The sequence below is a fragment of the Lepidochelys kempii genome, chromosome 11, assembly GCF_965140265.1.
Source record: "Lepidochelys kempii isolate rLepKem1 chromosome 11, rLepKem1.hap2, whole genome shotgun sequence".
Taxonomy (NCBI): Eukaryota; Metazoa; Chordata; order Testudines; family Cheloniidae; genus Lepidochelys; species Lepidochelys kempii.
Genome location: NC_133266.1, coordinates 74859328 through 74883237, shown reverse-complemented (window position 1 = coordinate 74883237; position 23910 = coordinate 74859328). Strand labels below are relative to the sequence as shown.

At 45.6% G+C, this 23910-nt stretch overlaps 1 protein-coding gene across 7 annotated transcripts in view; it reads left to right on the top strand.

Moving 5' to 3' along the window:
* SH3BP4 (SH3 domain binding protein 4) overlaps positions 1–23532 on the top strand; it is a 137583-nt gene extending 114051 nt beyond the window's left edge. For all 7 annotated transcript variants that reach the window (XM_073306872.1, XM_073306873.1, XM_073306875.1 and 4 more), the window contains 2 exons: positions 16795–16983; positions 23004–23532. In XM_073306872.1, the coding sequence (XP_073162973.1) occupies positions 16795–16983; positions 23004–23228 (414 nt within the window). In that variant the 3' untranslated portion in view covers positions 23229–23532. The remainder of the gene's footprint in view (positions 1–16794; positions 16984–23003) is intronic.
* Positions 23533–23910: the final 378 nt, after the last annotated feature.

The window sequence follows — 23910 nt, the reverse complement described above, 5'->3', positions numbered from 1 at the left end:
GTTTGGAATGGAAGTACTTCTCAAAACAGTGAGTGGTAAAGTTTGCAGGTGACACGCAGATTGGGGGAGTGGTAAATAATGAAGAGAAGGGGTTGCTGATTCAGAGCCATCTGGATCGCTTGTTAAGCGGGGCTCAAGCAAACAATTTGTTTTAATACACCGAAATGCAAATGGATGTATCTAGGAACAGAGTGTAGGCTGTATTTACAAGATGGGGGAACTCTCTCCTGGAAAGGAAGGACTCTGGGGTCATGGTGAATAATCAATTGAACATGCCCTCCCAGTGCTATGTGATGGCCAAAAGGGCAAGTGCAATCCTTGGATGCACAAACAGGATTCTTGAGTAAGGGTGGAGAGAATTTTTTTTTTAATCTCTGTATCTGGCAATGGTGCGTGCCGGTGCTGCTGGAATCCTGTGTCCAGTTCTGGTGTCCGCAGTTCAAGAAGGAGGTTGATAAATTGGATGATATGAATGATAAATTTGTGGAAGAGCCACAAAAATGATGGAAGTTTTAGAAACTGTGCCTTATAGTGATGGACTCAAAGAGCTCGGTGTATTTAGCTTCATAAAGAGAAGGTTGACTTGATTAGTCTATAAATACCTACATGGGGGAAAATATTCCTCAGTGGGCCTAGCAGAGAAGGTCGAACATGATCCAATGGTTGGAAGCTGAAGCTAGACAAATTCAGACTGGAAATAAGGGGTAAAATTTTAACAGAGAGAGTTATTAACCACTGAAAGAATTTACCAAGCGTTGTGGTAGATGCTCTTTCACCAGCTATTTTTAAATCAAGATTGACTGTTCTGAAAAAGCTCGGCTCTAGTTCCATAAGGAATTATTCTGAGGGAGTTCTCTGGCCTGTATTATGCAGGAGATCAGAGTAGATGATCGCACATCTTGGGCCTGGGCATTCGACTCTCTAAGTTGATGAGGCAAAAAAGTGAACTTCGTGTCATCATCCAGGCTTCTTGATAATAATCAATTTTTCATCTAGCATTAGCAGTAATGCCTGAGGGGGAAAAGGGACAGTCTTCAGAACCTAGGCCATCCACTCAAATAGATAACTCTTTCACAACCTCCCCTGCAAAGATGATGTCAAAATCAGAAAAGACACTTGTTAGGGGGCTTATTCCTTCACCCTCTCACATCCCTAGTCCTTCTTGCATAAACAGAGAGCAACAATACCCTAAGTCCGAAGGTACAAACAATTTGATGTTTATTGGGGTGACCTTCCAGCAAGCTTAAATCAGTTTTTTTCCTTATTTTCGAATCCCAATTTACTTCCTGTTTTCCCCTAATTTATATAGTAATATTCTTAGCTATATGTAACGTAATTAGCTAACCCAATTATATTCCACCACCTACATTAGTTTACACCCAACAAAATTAACTATACAGCAAACAAAAACAATTACAAAACCAGACAAAACCATGCAAATAAACAACAACAAAGTAAAAACTATAATAACAAAACAATACAAAAGTAAAAATTTTACAACTACATCTATAAAAACATAAGGGTTTCCCAACTGTGTTTATTAAGTAAAGTTCTTATCAAACAAAAACTATTAAACTAAATTTCCTTTTACATTTTCTAGGCTCTTCCCTTTCTCTGAAGGTAATAAATCAAGCCACCTTTCTAACAGCCCCAGATTGCCTTATTTCAATCTAACTAGTTTGAAATGTAAGAATGTAACCATACTTTACCCAGTTTATGGCTGCTCCCACTGGTTCGCCAAAGGCCGTAGCTTAAAAACAGACTGTCTCAGACTGTCTCAGTAAAAAAAAAAAGCCCTTACACATGCAAACAGCAATTTTAATTCTTTCTTTTATACCTCTATAACCAGCTAAATAATAATCATATACCTACTTTCTTAGAGTACAGGCCTTTACAGACAGGCCTGAATATCTATATCCTAACAACACTGGCATGTCTCAGTCTAGGAAGAGCAGAAAATAAGTTCCTGACTCGGTGAAGCCCTAAAGCGTGTGCTGAAGTGCCCTGCTCAGCTGAGGCCTATGTGTGATGCACTGGTTCCCAGACCCACTAAAGACAAAGGGCACTGCAGGATCGGTTCAGAACAGTAGAGCAATTCTGGTTTCCTTCGGTATTAAGATGCCCAGCGTGCTCCTAGTTCAGAGGCCTCGTATGTACTCACGGTCCACGTCAGGCCTCAGTTAGAGAATGGGTAACACTTCATTTTTCAAAGTGACATAGGCACTTATCTGCTTCTTAACATTTTGCCCAGCAGCTCAGCATGTCCTACAAGCTGAAGTTGCTGCTAGAAAGAGCAATGAAGTGAAACTCCAGTGGATTCACTAAGCAGTAACTACACTGCCAGGCTCTTCAGAGTTGTATCTGTGAGATAATGACTTCCCTTTGGAATTTCTAGTGTTTTTATCATTCTAGCCCTTTCTAGCAATATGTTGCTTTCCTGAAATTCAGTATTTCAGGGTGCTACCTAGTTATGCTAGAGGAGAAGAAAATCACAGCATGTTATAACTTCTCTTGCACAGTACGATGGTTAGCCCAGTACTGAGGTTTATACAAAAAATGAATTTTTCATCCCATTAAATCCGGCCGTTTGCGTTGTTGTTGAATTCAGACTTCTGGAAAAATGTTCTGGCACTGCTGATGTCCTCAGAGTAACAGGTATGTTCTAGGGACAAAGTAGGCACAGACCTCATGCTGCAACTTCGGAGTAGCAGAGAGGTGAAGACGGCCTCACGCCTCCTTTGCACCATCGGCATTCTGGGCTGGTACGGGGCCAAAACTGCTATGGTGTAAGTTTGAGCAGGTCGCCATAGTGCTGGGTGCTACCAGGCTTGCTCCCTGGGGCAGCGTCGGGTCATGCATGTGGCCCTACTGCGTGCATGCCGGGGGAATTCTCTCCTGACCAGCTGAGGCCCCTATAAGGGCCAGGGTGGAGGCAAGACCCAACTAAGAATTAAGGGGCCTGATGCAGTTCACACACGATTGTTGGTGGGAATCTTTCCACTGGGAAAAGATCAGGCCCTAGATGATTGTCCCAATGCATCGAACATGCGTGAGCTGAGAAGGCACAGGAATAGCTTGCCCATGACCTCCCATCCCAAGGGCACTGCAGCAGCATTCTACCCACTTCTTGGGCTCAGCCCCAGTCAGCTGAAGTAGCCCAAAGCTGCAGAGCAGCAACATGGGACTCTCTCCAAAGCTTCTCAACGTTGGGGTTCCAAAGAGGATGGCTCTAGACTGTTCTCAATGGTAGCAGATGACAGAACGAGGAGTAATGGTCTCAAGTTGCAGTGGGGGAGGTTTAGGTTGGATATTAGGAAAAACTTTTTCACTATGAAACACTGGAATGCGTTACCTAGGGAGGTGGTAGAATCTCCTTCCTTAGAGGTTTTTAAGGTCAGGCTTGACAAAGCCCTGGCTGGGATGATTTAACTGGGAATTGGTCCTGCTTCGAGCAGGGGGTTGGACTAGATGACCTTCTGGGGTCCCTTCCAACCCTGATATTCTATGATTCTATGATATGGACATAGAACATCTGCACATGTGCTTTTGGCTGCAAGGTTCTTAGTGTTTAAATTCCAGGAGGAAGCTACATTCCTCAATCAGGCAAAATGATGCCACAGCACTTGTTTAGCACAGGTGAAATGCACAAAATAAAAGGTAGGGGATAGTAGCCCCCTCTGACCCAACTGCTGGTTATAATCAAAGGGCAGCTGCTTTTGATGCTAAGCTTTTAGGTTCTCCCATTACTTGTGCAGAGGGTAAAGGTTCCTGTGTCCCAACATAGTTGTTTATAATCATGCTTTCATTTAGAACTGTTCCAGAATCTACACTTCCTGTTTTAAAAAATAAATATCCTCCTGTGCTTCTGACTGATTGTGAAAATCACTTTCACAGTGTGTCCAGCGTACCTGATGCTGGGGGACCTGCCACAGTTAGCAGACAGCCTAGCAGCAGATGACCTCTGTCCTTTTGGACAGCATGAGGAGTATGCTTATGTCAGCAGGACACTAATTCAGTGTGGACATTGGAAAGCTAATGGCCTTCTCCAGCCTGGGCTGTACTGGCAGATCCTGCAATGGGGTGGGGTGGGGATGTTAGATGGGGTGGGATCTGAGTTACCCAGGAAAGAATTTTCCGTAGTATCTGGCTGGTGAATGTTGCCCATTTGCTCAGGGTTTAGCTGATCGCCATATTTGGGGTCGGGAAGGAATTTTCCTCCAGGGCAGATTGGAAGAGGCCCTGGAGGTTTTTTGCCTTCCTCTGTAGCATGGGACACGGGTCACTTGCTGGAGGATTCTCTACTCCTGGAAGTCTTTAAACCACAATTTGAGGACTTCAGTAGCTCAGACATAGGTGAGAGGTTTTATGCAGGAGTGGGTGGGTGAAATTCGGTGGCCTGCATTGTGCAGGAGTTCGGACTAGATGATCAAAATGGTGCCTTCTGACCTTAGTATCTATGAATCAGCTAGTGACTGTCAAGGTATTTTGGAGTGTGGACTAAGGAGTATTGCCCTCCTAGCTGAAATTTAGGGTCACTTCTGCCCATGTCCAAAGGTGGAGAGAGAGAGAGATGTATTCTCCGGTGCGCAAAACATGGCTTTGTCTCCAACCCCGTCGCTTCCCCCTGCCCTCGGCCACAGGGCAACTGGGCGTGTTTAATACAAAAGTCCATAGCGCCCTGAAAATCAAAAGCTTGGGCAGAGTAGAACTAAAGTGATGATACTATAAAACGGGGAGGGATGCTGTGCTGGGGGGCAGGAGGAGGGGAGAGGGTGTGGGATTGGGGCCATGTCAAGCTGGATTTCCTGTTGCATAACTCGGGTCTGGCATGCTGAATGGAAAACGTGGCCTCATTGATAACATCTGCTTAGGTAAGAACTTACTTCAAAGACATCAGTAGCCAGGAGTGGAGCAGAAGTGTCACATGACACCAGGGGGCTGCAGGTTTCTAATGCGGCAGGGGGGACTCACATCCCATCTGTCTGGCTAGAGCTCCTGGCCCTAGAGAAATCCAGTGTACAAAGCAGAGTAACATCCCCCTTCCTTCCTAGATTGTTCTCAAAGGCAGTGGGTAGCTTTTCCATCATAGCTTTACTTTAGATCACTCCTTTATTATTTAGTATGCATCCGATGAAGTGAGCTGTAGCTCACGAAAGCTCATGCTGAAATAAATTGGTTCGTCTCTAAGGTGCCACAAGTCCTCCTTTTCTTTTTGCGAATACGGACTGACCCGGCTGCTCCTCTGAATCCTTTATTATAGCATCTCTGTAGAGCGCTGGATATTCTAGAGAAAAGTCCTCCTTTTCTTTTTGCGAATACGGACTGACCCGGCTGCTCCTCTGAATCCTTTATTATAGCATCTCTGTAGAGCGCTGGATATTCTAGAGAAAAGTCCTCCTTTTCTTTTTGCGAATACGGACTGACCCGGCTGCTCCTCTGAATCCTTTATTATAGCATCTCTGTAGAGCGCTGGATATTCTAGAGAAAAGTCCTCCTTTTCTTTTTGCGAATACGGACTGACCCGGCTGCTCCTCTGAATCCTTTATTATAGCATCTCTGTAGAGCGCTGGATATTCTAGAGAAAAGTCCTCCTTTTCTTTTTCTACCACCACCGCCTCCCCTGCTAGCTACCTTTATTTATGGCACTGCAGAAAGACGGGACGCAGACTAATATGTGGTAATGTTCTCCAATGCGTCACAATGCTTTGAACCTCTGGAGTGCTGGGCAACTTCAATGGCATCAGGAGTCATTAACTAATACAAAATATTCTGCATTCCATAATTACTTCCATCTGGGCTGGTAGGGCGGTTGGCACCGAGGAGTGGGTGTGAGTTCACCATGCCCACCCAGCAAGTGTCAGAGCCATGAGCAGGACACCAGGGATCAGCCAGGACAACAGGTCAGCTGCGTTGCAGACTTCATCACTTCTATCACACCAAGTGCATCTTCCCATCCTCTAGGCAGGATGCCAGCTGCGTCGCTGACCATATGAGCCGATGGAGAATCAGGCCCCTGGCTTTCTCACCCTCTGCAATTAGCACTGTCTCCTTTGGGGATACAAATGGATTTTCCATAAATTGAAATGAGTCTTGCATGCGGAGAAGAGTCACTAAATTAATCTGAGGAGGGGAGGTGAAATTTGCATGATTCTGCAAACACCATCGTGTTGCTAAATAGCAGCCAAAGCTTTGTACTGAATTCCTCTTTGGGCAATCCACTCCCCTTTTGCTCAGATGCTATTTTCCATTATTAGAAGATTGGAAATGGGATTCTGCCTTTCTGAGCTGGGATGCAAATGCTGTCTCTCTAGATGTCTTTTAAATGTGTTTTCGTCTGCACTGCTTTGAAATATCATTTGAATATCAAACCCCGTTCTGTGCAGCGCTGCATGCTAATCTGGTAGCAGGGCTGAGAGGAGCTCTGAGGGTAATGAATACTTCGAAGAGCATTGTCAATGTAGTGCTTTCAAGCAGTGACAATAATAGTACAGCCATGTTCAGGCCACTGATTTATCCTGATGTCTGTGGAAACCAGAATATTTTGAGTGTATTTTAAGAGATGAATCTGTGTGTTTTGCTATCTTGTATTGGGGTCGGGGGAGGGGCAAGTGTAGCTACAAAAAAGCCTGGTTCGGGATTAAGGTCTATTGTGACCCTGTTAATCCCAGCTGGACCAGTAATCGCTTTGAAAGCAAAGGTATCTGTGATTTAATTGCATGTGTTTTTGCAGCAAAGGGCATGAGCTGTCCAAAGGCCAGAGATGATCTGGAGCAGTTGCTCTTGCTGTCCTGATTTGTGGGCCTTTGCGGGGGGGGGTGAGAGTGAGAGAGACTCATGGACTCTTTCTGATGTAGACGCATGAGGACGAAACATCACTCGGCTGCTGTGAACATGTCCTGCCCCACACGCCCCCGGGTGCCTCTCACGTTTTTCACCTCTCTCAATCCTGTAGTTCTACAATCTTCCATTCGTCTCTTAGAGACTCTCCCTCCTGGCCCCTTGCTCATTCATGCCCAGCCTTGCCTGCAGACCACCCACCCACGCCGGCCCTCGCTGTTCTGTCCTGCTTGGCAACAGGCTCCGCGTGGCCCTCCCCGTGCTCGGGAACAAAGCAAGGAAGCTCCCTGTAGTGCTGCAGCACAAGGGTTCGCTCTGAGCCAGAGGCCTGAGTCTCCACTGCCTTGCAGCATGGCTCGTTGTTCCCCCGTGCGTAATGGGTGTAAAACTCCGCCCTTCTGATCTGCTGGTGTCGTGCCTCGGCTGCGCTCCCACAGCTCCCATACGCATGACGACCGGAGGCCCCAGGCAGAGGACAGTGGTCACGTAGAGAGAGCAGAACCCGCTTCGATTCACTCTTGGGATTCAGCCCAAGGGGGCTGCCTTCGCTGGCTGGGAATCCCCAGCCATATTTACTAGGGTATTTACAGGGCCCTGATGGCCCTGGTCTGGTTTTAGTGCTGGACAGACTCTGGAAATTAGAATTCTTGTCTCCTTTTTAATCTATCAAGTTCTTTCACTTATTGCATCGTTCCCTTCAGCATTCTGCAGAAGGGGCAAGGTGGGGGCAGGGGTTGGTCCCATAATCCCCTTCTCTCTCTTCAACCCATCACCCCATCTACTTGGATTGTGGCTGCTTTTCTCGGTCACCCACCCTCCCTTCTCTGTCTCTACTCCAAGCCCCTTTTGTAAACGCTAAGTCTTCAGTTGGCTTTACTTTCCTGCCCTGGCCTGGCTTCGCTTTCAGCCATGTTCACATCAGGGGCTCGTGACTCGCACCCTCAGTACAACAGCACGTTTGTGCTGACTTTTTATATATTTTGATCTGTCCTCACACTTTCCGCTTTTGGTGCCTTTTTGTATCTATAACTCATAATATCCCAGCTGTAGCGGGAGGGTGAAGCTGCCGCTGGTTAAGGGACAGCTGGGGTTTTAGCACCGAGAGAAGCAATCCAGGGCTGGCGGAGAAGTACCTGAGATGGGTGTTTCTGCTAAAATGATCAGAGGTGACATGAGCGACATGGATATTCCAATCATCGTCCGTAGGTTTCAGAGTTAATCCACTGAGATGAATTGGGGCCGTTCACACCTCTCAGATACATATTGCTTTGGGTTGCTCCTAAGACTTGGTGGCATCCATGTACTCTTAGTTCAGCTGGAAAAGTCTCTTTCCCTGCCAGGAAGGCTCGAAACATCCAGAAAAGCTGAGATCCTGTGGCATGCTCCTGCAAGGAAGAGGGAGTCCTTCCGCGAATTCTGTGGGCTCCACAGACATTAGTAATATGCCTCTTACTTAAAAACTGGTTTAAGATCTGCAGTTGCAAGGAGTTTCGCAGGCGCCCTAAAACAAGTATTGTAATTATGGCTGTCTGTAAGAGAATAATTTACTAATTTTCATTAATTGATGTGTAAGCACCCATGGGTGTGCACGCTGGGGGTGTATGTGGATGTAAGCAGAGTCAGGATGAGCTCTACCCTGACATCTGGTGGTGAGTTGTGGTGGATTGTGGAAAAGAACTTTAGGGGCTGATCTCATTTGCATAAGCACACCCAGCCCGCCTAGATGGTCACTTTGGCTGCTGTAGGAGCCCCAGTTTCTTTGTTGTTGGAGCAGGAAGAATAAACTGTTGTTGTTCTGATTATGTGAATCAAGGACAGTGGACCTGTACTTGGCCTTTTGTTACAATGGAGGGACTCGCCATCAACTAAGCAGACACTTGTTAGGCAAGGGTCATGGGTTCCAAAACCCAGCGAATTGAGAGAGGCTGGGGACAGGTATTAATGCCTGGTGGTATGGGCCCCTGGTGAGGGCGTTACATGCCAATTGCATCTTCTCCTCTTTCCACTGTGGAATATCAGAGCTAGTTTTGATTCCACTAGGAGTCTAGTTACAGGCTGCTGGGCTGAATTCACTTTGGGCCAATGGTGCACCAGCAGAGAGGCTCCCCTGCTACAAGCTGAAATCACTAAAGAGCTGAAATCACTGAGCGTTGTGTTAAGTGGGCGGGGGGGCTGAAGATATATTGTGGAGTGGCTTGTGGGACGGCTGGTGGAGCAGAGCGGAGTCCCGCAGAGAGAAGGGGCAGTCAGCTTTGGACCACGTAAGATGCCCATTAACCCTCCCTCCCCCCCCCCCCCCCCCATTTCCACCAAGGTTGGGAAGTAAAACTCTGCAGATAAACTTTTGAACTCTGAGGCTGCACTGACCAGGGACAGAGACTTTGGGGTTGTTGGGCTTTTGGGACTTTGGGTGGTTTTTGGGTTGCTGGACTCAAGAACCAAAAGGAAAGGATGCGGCCCAATTTGCTTGGGGTGGGTTTTTGCTCATGGTTTGTGTTATGAATCCTGTCGGTGGTGGTTCCCCAACATAATGCCACCTTGTCTCTCTGTTATTAAAAGGCTTTTGCTACACTCAGACTCTGTGCTTGCAAGAGGGGAAGTATTGCCTCTTAGGGGGTGGTATATGTTTGTCCCAGGTCACTGGGTGGGGGCACGAGCCGGTTTTGCATTGCGTTACTGGAACGGAACCCCTAGATACTGAACCCGGCCCTTGTTGCTATCAGCTCTGACGGGCAGAAGGGTTACATGTACAATATATAACTGGTCCCTGTGCCAAACTAGACAGCATTTTCCCAGCCAGACTTTTAGAGAAATAAATAAATTCTATTTTGACTGCTTACAGATAAGATGGCATAGTAAAAAGAGGGGACTGTTTTCTTTCAATATTTCATGAATTTGGCTTTATGATGACTTCTCTGTAAATGAGTCTTTGGGTAGTTCTCAGAGTCTGCATGTCTACTTCATTTAACCCACGCTGCTTGTGGCTTGCCATTAGATTTAACTATCCATTCAAATGACTAAAACATAAAGAGGCAGCAATCTTTTGCCTCCTCGAGGCATCTTTTCTCCTGAACATCCCTGCCATGGATTGCTTGGAGAAGAGATCAGAGTGGCTTGCTGCAGTGTTTGCTAAGTACTGGGTAGTTTCTGTGTTTGTACATATGTAATTAACTCAAATTGTCTAGGAAACACAGCGAAATGCTTGTGTTCAAGTGCAATTAGTGACTCAGCCTTGCCACTGCTAAGCCAGGCTTTCTTCCTTCCTCGCTGATTTGCAGCATTGAGGAGCAGCAGAGTCGGAGCCCCTGGTAATGATCTGGCCTTTGGGCCCTGAAATGGTGGGATTGCTGAGCCCGAAAGGCAGCAGGGGCAGCCCAGCTGCTTAGCCAAGGGACTCTGGGAACACGTCTGAAGAGAGCCTGGCCCCCCTACACCACGTGCCCTGGGCTCTGAGTGTACCCCCGAGTGCTGTGACAAGCACAGTGTGCATGAGGAGGGATGGGCTGCGAGAGGGGCGTTCTCCTTGTATCAGCTGCTGCGTGATCTAGGGCACTCTTGCTTTGGATGCTGAAGTCCCGTGTTTGCTGCCTGCAGAGGACTCGTCCGGGGTCGCTGCACACAGGTGATTATGCAGAGAGAGCGCTCTCTCAGCTGAGACCGTAGGCGTGTTTGTTAGTTAACTACTACAGTTCACACTTGTTCAGTGTACTGAATTTGTGCTTGAACTGTTGTTTGGCAGTTTCCAGGAGATGGCCGGGAGGCGAAAACGCTGGTTCCAATCCCCTGTGGGACGGTCTTAAATCTTCCTCGGGAAATGATGGCACTGACCCAATTGGCTTGATAAGAGTGTCGCTCCAGAGTTCGAGCCCATCGCTGCAGGTTATGCCAGTATATTTCTGCAGCTCATCACTCTCCTATCTGAGCAGTTTATAACACTTATAAAGTTTTATACGCCTTCATTTCTTACCTTGTTTGCTTAACACAAGAGTTTATTACTTCCGTTGTTGATACGGGAATACAGTGAGAGCTCTGGTTAGAAGAGCTAACGCAATTCCCCACCCATAACTTGATTGCAGTCCTCCTTCCCTCTGCCTCTGCTTACCAGAGAACAAGACAATGCAAGTGCTCTGTAGCTGCTTTCTAGAGGGTTCATTTCAAAAGGCAGGCAGGCAGGAGGGGGGATTATCAGGGGGAGCAGGATAGACTCTTAGGTGATAAATATGTGAGCCTCTGGGAACTTCGCGCTGAGAGATTTGGTAGTTTAAAGCTTAGGAACTAGACATAAATTTTCTCTCTTCCTAGGGTGCTGTTCTCTATGGTGTCAGGAGTATGATTTTCTCCTTGGGATGTAGTTATGGGGGTTGAATATGCAAAGGAAACAAACCTTTTGGCAATTTGAGGAAGTATTTTATTGCTTGTAGCACATTCACATACAAGCATGTTTAAGTTAAAATGCCGCTGGGGGATTTTATCCACTTGGCCTCCCTTTCGGTCTGTGTGCATTTCCAGTATTGTGTGTATTCCCGATACTGTTGAGCTGAGTCCCTGTTAAAGTTCTTTGACATGTTCTGCGTTGGGTAGCTCTGGAACCACAACCTTCACTCTGCCTGTCTCGAGACACCTGCCTTTTATCTCTCAAGAACAGAGGGCACCCAATGAATCTGAAAGGCAACAAACCTTAAAACTGAGCAAAGGAAATGAATGTTTACACAACCATTGGAACTCACTGCCACAAGATGTCCCTGAGGCCAAGGGCTTAGGACATAAAGAATGATTAGACACTGGTGGATGTTCTCATCTACAGTTAATCGTTTTTTAAATCCTGTGTAAATAAGGGATATAAACTCTCATACTTCAGAGCACAAATCAGTCACTAACTGCCTGAGGCTAAGATGAGATTTTCCTCATAGGTAGGTAATTGTCCATGAATGGGTTATTGTGTAATCTCTGAAACAACTGGTACTGGCCAGTTTTGCAGCCAGCATGCTGGACTAGATGGAGCATAAGTTTGATTCGGGCTGTCATTTCTATGTTCAATAAGGACAAATGCAAAGTACTCCAGTTAGGAAGGAACAATCAGTTGCACACATACAAAATGGGAAATGACTGCCTAGGAAGGAGTACTGCGGAAAGGGATCTTGGGGTCATAATGGATCACAAGCTAAATATGAGTCAACAGTGTAACACTGTTGCAAAAAAAAGCAAACATGATTCTGGGATGTATTAGAGGGAGTGTTGTAAGCAAGACACGGAAAGTAATTCTTCCACTCTGCTCCACGCTGATTAAGCCTCAACTGGAGTATTGTGTCCAGTTCTGGGCGCCACATTTCAAGAAAGAGGTGGACAAATTGGAGAAAGTCCAGAGAAGAGCAACAGAAATGATTAAAGGTCTAGAAAACATGACCTATGAGGGAAGATTGAAAAAACTGGGTTTGTTTCAGTCTGGAGAAGAGAAGACTGAGAGGAGACATTACAGTTTTTGTTACAAGGAGGAGGGAGGTAAATTGTTCTCAACCTCTGAGGATAGGACAAGACGCAATGGGCTTAAACTGCAGCAAGGGCGGTTTAGGTTGGACATTAGGAAAAACTTCCTAACTGTCAGAGTGGTTAAGCACTGGAATCAATTGCCTAGGGAGGTTGTGGAATCTCCATCATTGGAGATTAAGAGCAGGTTGGACAAACACCTGTCAGGGATGGTCTAGAAGATAATACTTAGTCCTGCCATGAGTGCAGGGGACTGACTAGATGACCTCTCAAGGTCCCTTCCAGTCCTACGATTCTGTGATTCTATGTTGTTCATTACTATTTAAGCCCTTAATTTCCTAGGCCAGTTGGAATGTCATGGGCAAGAGTCCTACTTGGCACTTACAGGCCGGTTTCTGCAGGTTGCATCCCTGTTTGCTCAGTCCTGTGCAAAGCCAGGCTGAGGTCACATGGTGTTGAGTCTTTAATGTCACTGGAATTCTGGATTCATTCAATGTCCGTTGTGGACTGGTCAAAGACTGGCGAGGCTGGAGAGTGTCCCTAGGTGAAGCGACCCCAGAGAAGGGTTTTCAGAAATCACAGCTTGTAAATCAATAAACTCTCCTCTTAAAAGAGTTTCGAGTCTCATGAACAAAAAGTTAGTGTGTGCCGAATGAAAGCCATGTAACGTGAGCCAGAGTCCTCAGCAAAATGACTGACTGCTTCCTTCACACCACCTAAATCTCTGACTTGCCCAGGCAACTGGCTGGCACTGGCATCGGATCTAGACCTAGTCTTCTCGGCGTTGGCATGCGGCTATTAGCTAGCAGATGTTCTGGTTATTAACAAGTACCTGGGTGCGTTTATTCCTTGTACCCTCTTTTTCTCTGTAGTGAAAGCCTTGTTCTGTTCTTCTATCACTATCACCCCAATGTATTTTGACCATGTTGAGTTAATTATCTTTATTACATGCTGCTATTTTTCTCAGTTCTTACAGGCTTAAACTGCAGTATGGAGCTAAATATTTAGTGCATTTGCCTGGCAGATCTGGCACCCAGCTCTGCCTCTAAAATCGAGGCAGAGTGCTTTATCCACTTAATGAGAAAAGGAGGACTTGTGGCACCTTAGAGACTAACCAATTTATTTGAGCATAAGCTTTCGTGAGCTACAGCTCACTTCATCGGATGCATAAAGTGGAAAGTACAATGAGGAGATTTTATATATACACACAGACAGACCATGAAAAAATATACATTGTAAGGAGAGTGATCACTTAAGATGAGCTGTTACCAGCAGGAGAGTGGGGTGGGGGGAGAGAAAACCTTTTGAAGTGATAATCAAGGTGGGCCATTTCCAGCGCATTTCCAGGAGTTAACAAGAATGTCTGAGGAACAGTGGGGGGGGGGGGGGAGAGGAGGAAGAAACAAGGGGAAATAGTTTCACTTAGTATAATGACTCAAGCACTGCCAGTCTCTATTCAAGCCTAAGTTAATTGTATCCAATTTGCAAATTAATTCCAATTCAGCAGTCTCTCCTTGGAGTCTGTTTTGGAAGTTTTTTTGTTGAAGGATACTCACTTGGAGATCAGAAATCGAGTGACCAGAGGGATTGAAGTGTTCTCCGACTGGTTTATGAATGTTATAATTCTTGACATCTGATTTGTGTCCATTTATTCTTTTACATAGAGACTGTCCAGTTTGACCAATGTACATGGCAGAGGGGCATTGCTGGCACATGATGGCATATATCACATTGGTAGATGTGCAGGTGAACGAGCCTCTGACAGTGTCGCTGATGTGATTAGGCCCTATGATGATGTCCCCTGAATAGATATGTGGGCACAGTTGGCAACCGGCTTTGTTGCAAGGATAGGTTCCTGGATTAGTGGTTCTGTTGTGTGCTGTGTGCTTGCTGGTGAGTATTTTGCTTCAGGTTGGGGGGCTGTCTGTAGGCAAGGACTGGCCTGTCTCCCAAGATTTGTGAGAGTGATGGGTCATCCTTCAGGATAGGTTGTAGATCCTTGATGATGCGTTGGAGAGGTTTTAGTTGGGGGCTGAAGGTGACGGCTAGTGGCGTTCTGTTACTTCCTTTGTTGGGCCTGTCCTGTAGTAGGTGACTTCTGGGTACCCTTCTGGCTCTGTCAGTCTGTTTCTTCACTTCAGCAGGTGGGTATTGTAGTTGTAAGAATGCTTGGTAGAGATCTTGTAGGTGTTTGTCTCTGTCTGAGGGGTTGGAGCAAATGCGGTTGTATCGTAGAGCTTGGCTGTAGACAATGGATAGTGTGGTGTGGTCTGGGTGAAAGCTGGAGGCATGTAGGTAGGAGTAGCAGTCAGTAGGTTTCCGGTATAGGGTGGAGTTTATGTAACCATCACTTATTAGCACTGTAGTAACCAGGAAGTGGATCTCTTGTGTAGACTGGTCCAGGCTGAGGTTGATGGTGGGAAGGAAATTGTTGAAATCATGGTGGAGTTCCTCAAGGGCTTCTTTTCCATGGGTCCAGATGATGAAGATGTCATCAATATAGCGCAAGTAGAGTAGGGGCATTAGGGGATGAGAGCTGAGGAAGCGTTGTTCTAAGTCAGCTATAAAAATGTTGGCATACTGCAGTGCCACTGATCTGAAGGTATACATTGTCCCCAAATGTAAAATAGTTATGGGTAAGGACAAAGTCACAAAGTTCAGCCACCAGGTTTGCTGTGACATTATTGGGGATAGTGTTCCTGACGGCTTGTAGTCCATCTTTGTGTGGAATGTTGGTGTAGAGGGCTTCTACATCCATAGTGGCCAGGATGGTGTTTTCAGGAAGATCACCGATGGATTGTAGTTTCCTCAGGAAGTCAGTGGTGTCTCGAAGATAGCTGGGAGTGCTGGTAGCGTAGGGCCTGAGGAGGCAGTCTACATAGCCAGACAATCCTGCTGTCAGGGTGCCAATGCCTGAGATGATGGGGCGACCACGATTTCTAGGTTTATGGATCTTGGGTAACAGAATAACCCAGGTCGAAGTTCCAGGGGTGCGTCTGTGCGAATTTGTTCCTGTGCTTTTTCAGGGAGTTTCTTGAGCAAATGCTGTAGTTTCTTTTGGTAACCCTCAGTGGGATCAAAGGGTAATGGCTTGTAGAAAGTGGTGTTGGAGAGCTGCCGAGCAGCCTCTTGTTCATATTCTGACTTATTCATGATGACAACAGCACCTCCTTTGTCAGCCTTTTTGATTATGATGTCAGAGTTGTTTCTGAGGCTGTGGATGGCATTGTGTTCCGCACGGCTGAGGTTATGGGGCAAGTGATGCTGCTTTTCCACAATTTCAGCCCATGCACATCGGCGGAAGCACTCTATGTAGAAGTCCAGTCTGCTGTTTCGACTTTCAGGAGGAGTCCACCTAGAATTCTTCTTTTTGTAGTGTTGGTAGGAAGGTCTCTGTGGATTAGTATGTTGTTCGGAGGTGTGTTGGGAATATTCCTTGAGGTGGAGACGTCGAAAATAGGCTTCTAGGTCACCACAGAACTGTATCATGTTCGTGGGAGTGGAGGGGCAGAAGAAGAGGCCCCGAGATAGGACAGATTCTTCTGCTGGTTTAAGAATATCGTTGGATAGATTAACAATATTGCTGGGTGGGTTAAGGAAACCATTGCTGTGGCCCCTTGTGGCATGTAGTAATTTAGATAATTTAGTGTCCTTTTTCTTTTGTAGAGAAGCAAAGTTTGTGTTGTAAATGGCTTGTCTAGTTTTAGTAAAGTCCAGCCACGAGGAAGTTTGTGTCGAAGGTTGTTTTTTTATGAGAGTATCCAGTTTTGAGAGCTCATTCTTAATCTTTCCCTGTTTGCTGTAGAGGATGTTGATCCGGTGGTTCCGTAGTTTCTTTGAGAGCGTGTGACGCAAGCTGTCAACATAGTCTGTGTGGTATGTAGATTGTAATGGATTTTTTACCTTCAGTCCTTTTGGTACGATGTCCATCTGTTTGCATTTGGAAAGGAAGATGATGTCTGTCTGTATCTGTACAAGTTTGTTCATGAAGTTGATAGATTTCCACTCCATACGGCTAAATGCAGTGCCTTGCATAATGACACGGCTGCTACTCTGAAACCACTTAATGAGATAATTCTTCCCGCAGGTCCAGTGACCGTATTTCACCACCTGTTGTATGGGGGAGGGGAGTTAATGATTAAAGAGATTTCCCTGTGTACACAGATGGGGTTGTTTAACCAGCCATGCAGCCAGAAAGGGGAATGCAAGACTTGCCTTGCTGCTGGGTTTCAGAGAAGGGGAGACTGAGTTGGATTTTGGTAGGGATGGCCTTGGCTTCCTTCTCTCACAGGCTTTATCACCTCTGTGTTTGAGAGCAAAGAAGGAAGTGCTGCTGTCATTGTAGAAATGAGTTGTCACTGTTCTCAGCCGTTGCTAGGCTAGAGTGCCAGAAGAACACAGTCTGTGGCTACTAGAAGATGAAACCCTGGGACTGTAGCTGACCTTTACTTGGTTTGCTCTGTCTTCTCTCAGGCCTTGCTGAAAATGGACTGCCAGGGGCTGGTCGTCAGGCTCATTCAGGACTTTGTGCTCCTGACCACGGCCGTGGAAGTGGCTCAGCGCTGGAGGGAGCTGGCAGAGAAGCTAGCCAAGGTCTCCAAACAACAGATGGATGCCTATGAAGCCCCCCACCGAGACAGGAATGGAGTGGTGGACAGTGAGGTGAGACTAGATTTTAAAATCCCTTAAAGCCCTGCAGTGTGACTAGTGGTGTGCAATAGCCTGGTTTCGGCTGCCTTTTTTGTTTTTTTGGCTGAGGTGTCAGCAAATAAGAACGCTCCTTTGGCGATGGCAAGCCAGAGCAAGGTTCCTTCCCATCGGGAGAGGTAAGTGTGCCTGAAAGTGGCCCCTAGAGAAGAAGCTCCATTGGTCTTTGAGTCTGAGAAGCTGCCAGCAGGGGGAGCGAGTGTTTCCTCTTCACAATTGTCGAATTTTCCCTTTCTGAAAGGGAGGCAAATCACAGTGTGTTTCTGCTGATGGCTTGTGATGCCCTGATTGACACTCACACCCTCCCCCCCCCCCACACACACCTCTATGGGAGTGGAGCAATGAACCCGCCAGTGTAGACTCAGTACTCACATCTCACAGGGTGGTTTTGGTTTGGGGTGGGCTGGACGCTGGTCAGTTTCAATCATTTCTCTGCTGCTCCTTTAAAAAGAAATAGCACCTCAATGACTGACTGAAATCCTGGGGTCACTTCAGTTTGAATAACTTTTGACCCACTCTCTTATGCTGCCCTCTGGCTTGAGCTGAGGTTTTTCCCCAAACCGGGGGCTCTTGTTGGGTTCATTGTTCACATTTTGTTAGGGGAAATAGGGATCAGTATGCTGGGCTGAGATCTGACCACGGCAGGCCTCTAGCCGTCATCCTCTTCCCCACGGGTCCAGCTTTGCACAGCTTGGCTGGGCGTGCTGCAGGGTTCTGGCAGCAGCAGGGTCGCCTTGCTATGAAGCATCACGAGCTGATGAGCAAACAGCCTGACTCTGGACTTGGGCCCTGATTCAGCAAAGCGCAGGCTTGAGCCTCACTGAAGTTGATGGCATTTAAACCAGGGCTGTCGAGTAATCGCAGTTAACTCACGCAATTAACTCAAAAAAAAACATTGTGATTAAAAAAAATTCAGCAATAGAATACCAATTGAAATGTATTAAATGTTTTGGATTTTTTTCTACTTTTTCAAATATATTGATTTCTATTACAACACAGAATACAAGGTGTACAGTGCTCACTTTATTATTTTTATTACAAATATTTGCACTGTAAAATAAACCAAAGAAATAGTATTTTTCAGTTCATCTCATACAAGTATTGTAGTGTGCAATCTCTGTTCTGAAAGATTTCAGAGTAGCAGCCGTGTTCGTCTGTATCCGCAAAAAGAACAGGAGTACTTGTGGCACCTTAGAGACTAACCAATTCATTTGAGCATAAGCTTTCATGAGCTACAGCTCACTTCATCGGATGCATAGAATGGAACATATAGTAAGAAGATATATATATACACATACAGAGAACATGAAAAGGTGGAAGTTGCCATACCAACTGTAAGAGGCTAATTAATTAAGATGAGCTATTATCAGCAGGAGAAAAAAATCTTTTGTAGTGATAATCAAGATGAATCAATTGAATCTATTTTCCCGTGTTTTGAATCTATTTTGCCACATCTTGCCAGCAAGTTAAAGAAGTACGGGCTGGATGAATGGACTAGAAGATGGATAGAAAGCTGGCTACATCATCAGGCTCAACGGGTAGTGGTCAATGGCTTCATGTCTAGTTGGCAGCCGGTATCAAGCGGAGTGCCCCAAGGGTTGGTCCTCGGGCCGGTTTTGTTCAGTATCTTCATTAATGATCTGGAGGATGGCGTGGATTGCACTCTCAGCAAGTTTGCAGATGACACTAAACTGGGAGGAGAGGTAGATACGCTGGAGGGTAGGGATAGGATACAGAGGGACCTAGACAAATTGGAGGATTGGGCCAAAAGAAATCTGATGAGGTTCAACAAGGACAAGTGCAGAGTCCTGCATTTAGGACAGAAGAATCCCATGCACCGCTACAGACTAGGGACCAAATGGCTCGGCAACAGTTCTGCAGAAAAGAACCTAGGGGTTACAGTGGACGAGAAGCTGGATATGAGTCAACAGTGTGCCCTTGTTGCCAAGAAGGCCAATGGCATTTTGGGATGTATAAGGAGGGGCATTGCCAGCAGATTGAGGGACGTGATCGTTCCCCTCTATTCGACATTGGTGAGGCCTCATCTGGAGTACTGTGTCCAGTTTTGGGTCCCACACTACAAGAAGGATGTGGAAAAATTGGAGAGAGTCCAGCGGAGGGCAACAAAAATGATTAGGGGTCTGGAACACATGACTTATGAGGAGAAGCTGAGGGAACTGGGATTGTTTAGTCTGCGGAAGAGAAGAATGAGGGGGGATTTGATAGCTGCTTTCAACTACCTGAAAGGGGGTACCAAAGAGGATGGATCTAGACTGTTCTGAGTGCTAGCAGATGACCGAACAAGGAGTAATGGTCTCAAGTTGCAGTGGGGGAGGTTTAGGTTGGATATTAGGAAAAACTTTTTCACTAGGAGGGTGGTGAAGAACTGGAATGCGTTATCCAGGGAGGTGGTGGAATCTTCTTCCTTTGAAGGTTTTTAAGGTCAGGCTTGACAAAGCCCTGGCTGGGATGATTTAATTGGGGATTGGTCCTGCTTTGATCAGGGGATTGGACTAGATGACCTCCTGAAGTCCCTTCCGACCCTGATATTCTGTGAGTCTATGTTAAGTATCCTCATACCTTCTTGTCAACTGTCTGAAATGGGCCATCTTGATAACCATTACAAAAGTTTTTTTTTCCTCCTCCTGCTAATAGCTCATCTTAATTAATTAGCCTCTTAGAGTTGGTATGGCAACTTCCACCTTTTCATGTTCTCTGTATGTATATATTTCTTCTTTCTATATGTTCCATCTATGCATCTGATGAAGTGGGCTGTAGCCCACAAAAGCTTATGCTCAAATAAATTTGTTAGTCTCTAAGGTGCCACAAGTACTCCTTTTCTTTCTGTTGTGAAAGTGGAACTTACAAATGCAGATTTTTTTTTGTTATAAACATAACTGCACTCAAAAACAAAACAATGTAAAACTTTAGAGCTTACAAGTCCACTCAGTCCTACTTCTTGTTCAGCCAACTGATAAGTCAAACAAGTTTGTTTACATTTACGGGACATAATACCTCCTGCTTCTTATTTACAATGTCACCTGAAAGTGACAACAGGCGTTCGCACTGCATGTTTGTAGCTGGCATTGCAAGTTTATGTGCCAGATATGCTAAACATTCGTTCGTCCCTTCATGCTTCAGCCACCATTCCGAGGACCTGCTTCCATGCTGATGATACTCGTTAAAAACAAAAAAAGCGTTCATTAAATTATACTATTCTACCCCAAGGAGTTCAGTCAATCTCCTGCTCTGTTTTAGCTGCACTCTGCCATATATTTCATGTTCTAGCAGTCTCAGATGATGACCCTGCACATGTTGTTCATTTTAAGAACACTTTCACTGCAGATTTCACAAAACGCAAAGAAGATACCAATGTGAGATTTCTAAAAATAGATACAGCACTCAACCCAAGGTTTAAGAATCTGAAGTGCTGTCCAAAATCTGAGAGGGATGATGAGGTACGGATCATGTGCTCAGAAGTCTTAAAAGAGCAACACTCCTACGCGGAAACCACAGAACCTGAACCAGCAAAAACAACCTTCTGCTGGTGGCATCTGACTCATGATGATAAAAATGAACATGCGTCCATCTGCACTATTTTGGATTGTTATTGAGCAGAATGTCTCATTAGCATGGAAGCATGCCCTTTAGAATAGTGGTTGCGAAGCATGAAGGGACATATGTATCTTTAGCGAATCTAGCATATAAATATCTTGTGACGCTGGCTACAACAGTGCCATGTGAACACCTGTTCTCACTTTCAGGTGACATTGTAAACAAGAAGCGGGCAGCATTATCTCCTGCAAATGTAAACAAACTTGTTTGTCTGAGTGACTGACTGAACAAGAAGTAGGACTGAATGGACTTTTGTAGACTCTAAAGTTTTACGTTGTTTTATTTTTAAATGCAGTTTTTTTGTACATAATTCTACATCTGTAAGTTCAACTTTCATGATAGAGATTGTATTACAGTACTAGTATGAGGTGAATTCTTTTGTTTTTATAGCACAAATATTTGTAATAAAAATAAATATAAAGTGAGTACTGTACGCTTTGTGTTCTTTGTAATTGAAATCAATATATTTGAAAATGAAGAAAACATCCATAAATATTTAAATAAATGATATTCTATTAACAGTAAAAAGAAAAGGAGTACTTGTGGCACCTTAGAGACTAACCAATTTATTTGAGCATGAGCTTTCGTGAGCTACAGCTCACTTCATCGGAGGCATACCGTGGAAACTGCAGCAGACTTTATATATACACAGAGAATATGAAACAATACCTCCTCCCACCCCACTGTCCTGCTGGTAATAGCTTATCTAAAGTGATCATCAGGTTGGGCCATTTCCAGCACAAATCCAGGTTTTCTCACCCTCCACCTCCCCACACAAATTCACTCTCCTGCTGGTAATAGCTCATCCAAAGTGACCATTCTCCCTACAATGTGCATGATAATCAAGGTGGGCCATTTGTGCTGGAAATGGCCCACCTTGATTATCATGCACATTGTAGGGAGAATGGTCACTTTGGATGAGCTATTACCAGCAGGATAGTGAGTTTGTGTGTGTGGTTTTTGGGAGGGGGGTGAGAGAACCTGGATTTGTGCAGGAAATGGCCCAACTTGATTATCATGCACATTGTGTAAAGAGTTGTCACTTTGGATGGGCTATCGCCAGCAGGAGAGTGAATTTGTGTGGGGGGGTGGAGGGTGAGAAAACCTGGATTTGTGCTGGAAATGGCCCAACCTGATGATCACTTTAGATAAGCTATTACCAGCAGGACAGTGGGGTGGGAGGAGGTATTGTTTCATATTCTCTGTGTATATATAAAGTCTGCTGCAGTTTCCACGGTATGCATCCGATGAAGTGAGCTGTAGCTCACGAAAACTCATGCTCAAATAAATTGGTTAGTCTCTAAGGTGCCACAAGTCCTCCTTTTCTTTTTGCGAATACAGACTAACACGGCTGTTACTCTGAAACCTGTCTATTAACAGTGCGATTAATCGTGCGATTAATTTTTTTAATTGCTTGACAGCCCTAATTTAAACACTTGCTTGAAGCTGAATGTGTGCAAGTCCCTTGCTGAATAGGTAGGGCCCTACCAAATTCACAGCTGTGAACAACGCATCACAGACCGTGAAATCTGGTCTTTTGTGTGCTTTTACCCTATACTATACAGATTTCACGGGGGGAGACCAGAGTTTCTCAAATTGTGTGTCCTGACCCAAAAGGGAGTTGCGAGGTGTCACAAGGTTATTTTAGGCGGGGGCGGGGAGGGGGGGCGGTATTGCCAATGTTCTGCACTGCTGCCTTCAGAACCGGGTGGCCGGAGAGCGGCGGCTGCTGACTGAGGGCCCAGCTCTGCAGGCAGCAGCGCAGAAGTAAGGGTGGCTGTCCCACACCAGGCCGTCCGTCCTTCTACATTGCTGCTGGCAGCGTCTCTGCCTTCAGAGCTGGGCTCCCGGCCTGCAGCCACTGCTCTCCAGCTGCCAGCTCTGAAGGCAGCACCAGCAGCTCAGAAGTAAGGGTAGCAGTACCGCAAAGCCCCATACACTAACCTTGCGACTCCCACCACACAACTCATTTCAGGGTCAGGACCCCTACAATTACAATCTCCTGAAATTTCAGATTGAAATAGCTGAAAGCATGATTTTACAACTTTTAAAATCCTATGACCGTGAAATTGACCAGAATGGACCGTGAATTTGGTAGGGCCCTATGAATCGGGATGGACGTAAGCCCTTTGCGGGATGGGCAAATATCCCGCTCCAGTGTTGTGTGTTCTCCAAAGCATTCAGCTGGGCCAGAGCCTCTTCTAGTATTGCCATCCCTGTGCCCCGAAGCAGCCACAGAAATTCCCAGCAAACTGCTTCGTTTCTGTAGCAGAGCAGTGTCTAGTCTAAGTAACAAGAACAGATCTCTCAATTCTGTTGGGGTTTGCTTTCTCTTTTTGTCTCTCCGGCATGGAACACAGGCCATGTGGAAACCAGCCTACGACTTTCTGCTAACCTGGAGCAACCAGATTGGAGATAGCTACCGAGATGTCATCCAGGAGCTGCACATAGGGCTGGATAAGATGAAGAACCCCATCACCAAGCGCTGGAAACATTTAACAGGAACCCTGATCTTAGTCAATTCCTTGGACATACTCCGTGCAGCCGCCTTTAGCCCTCCAGACCATGAAGATTTTGCCATCTGATGGTGGGGATTCCTGACATGTTTAAATCTTCCTGGTTTTAGCCAAGGACAAAAAACAGGTGGGAGCTGACAAAAGGCCAAAGTTTGAATGTTCGCACTGGGACTGGAATCGCACAGTGAAGCGGGACCTCTTTTGAGTGTTCTCCCTCATGTAGAAAGAGTCCAGAAGAGCTGGGTTTTCTCTGCTGGGGGGTTGATACCAGTTACACCACTTTCTATTTGTAAAGTTTAACAGTGGGGGGGAACCCCACACTTATTTTTTAGACGTTTGCAAATAAATATCTAATTTTGTAATGAGCAACAAAGGTTGAAACCACTTTGATGGGAGAAATGTTGCATTTTTTACATTGTGTAGGAACTTTTTTAAATGATCACTTCTGAAATTGACCATGAATCATGTAAATATGTATTTAAAACAAAGCACATTGTGAATTTCTCCTTTCCCTTCCCTCAACCCCCCCACCCCTTATAAGGTTTTCTATAGTGTGAGACTCTGGAATCACTGTTTTATATTCACCATTGCAGTAACTCTGAACCTCCTGCAGCCCTGAGAAAGTGTTACAAAGAAAAGCAGTTGTACTTGTTTTCCCAGTAGCTCTCTCTGATCTGTGTTTTTATATATACACTTTTTCTAATGTCTGGATCTGGAAATACACAATACCTATTTTTCAAATGTACCACTG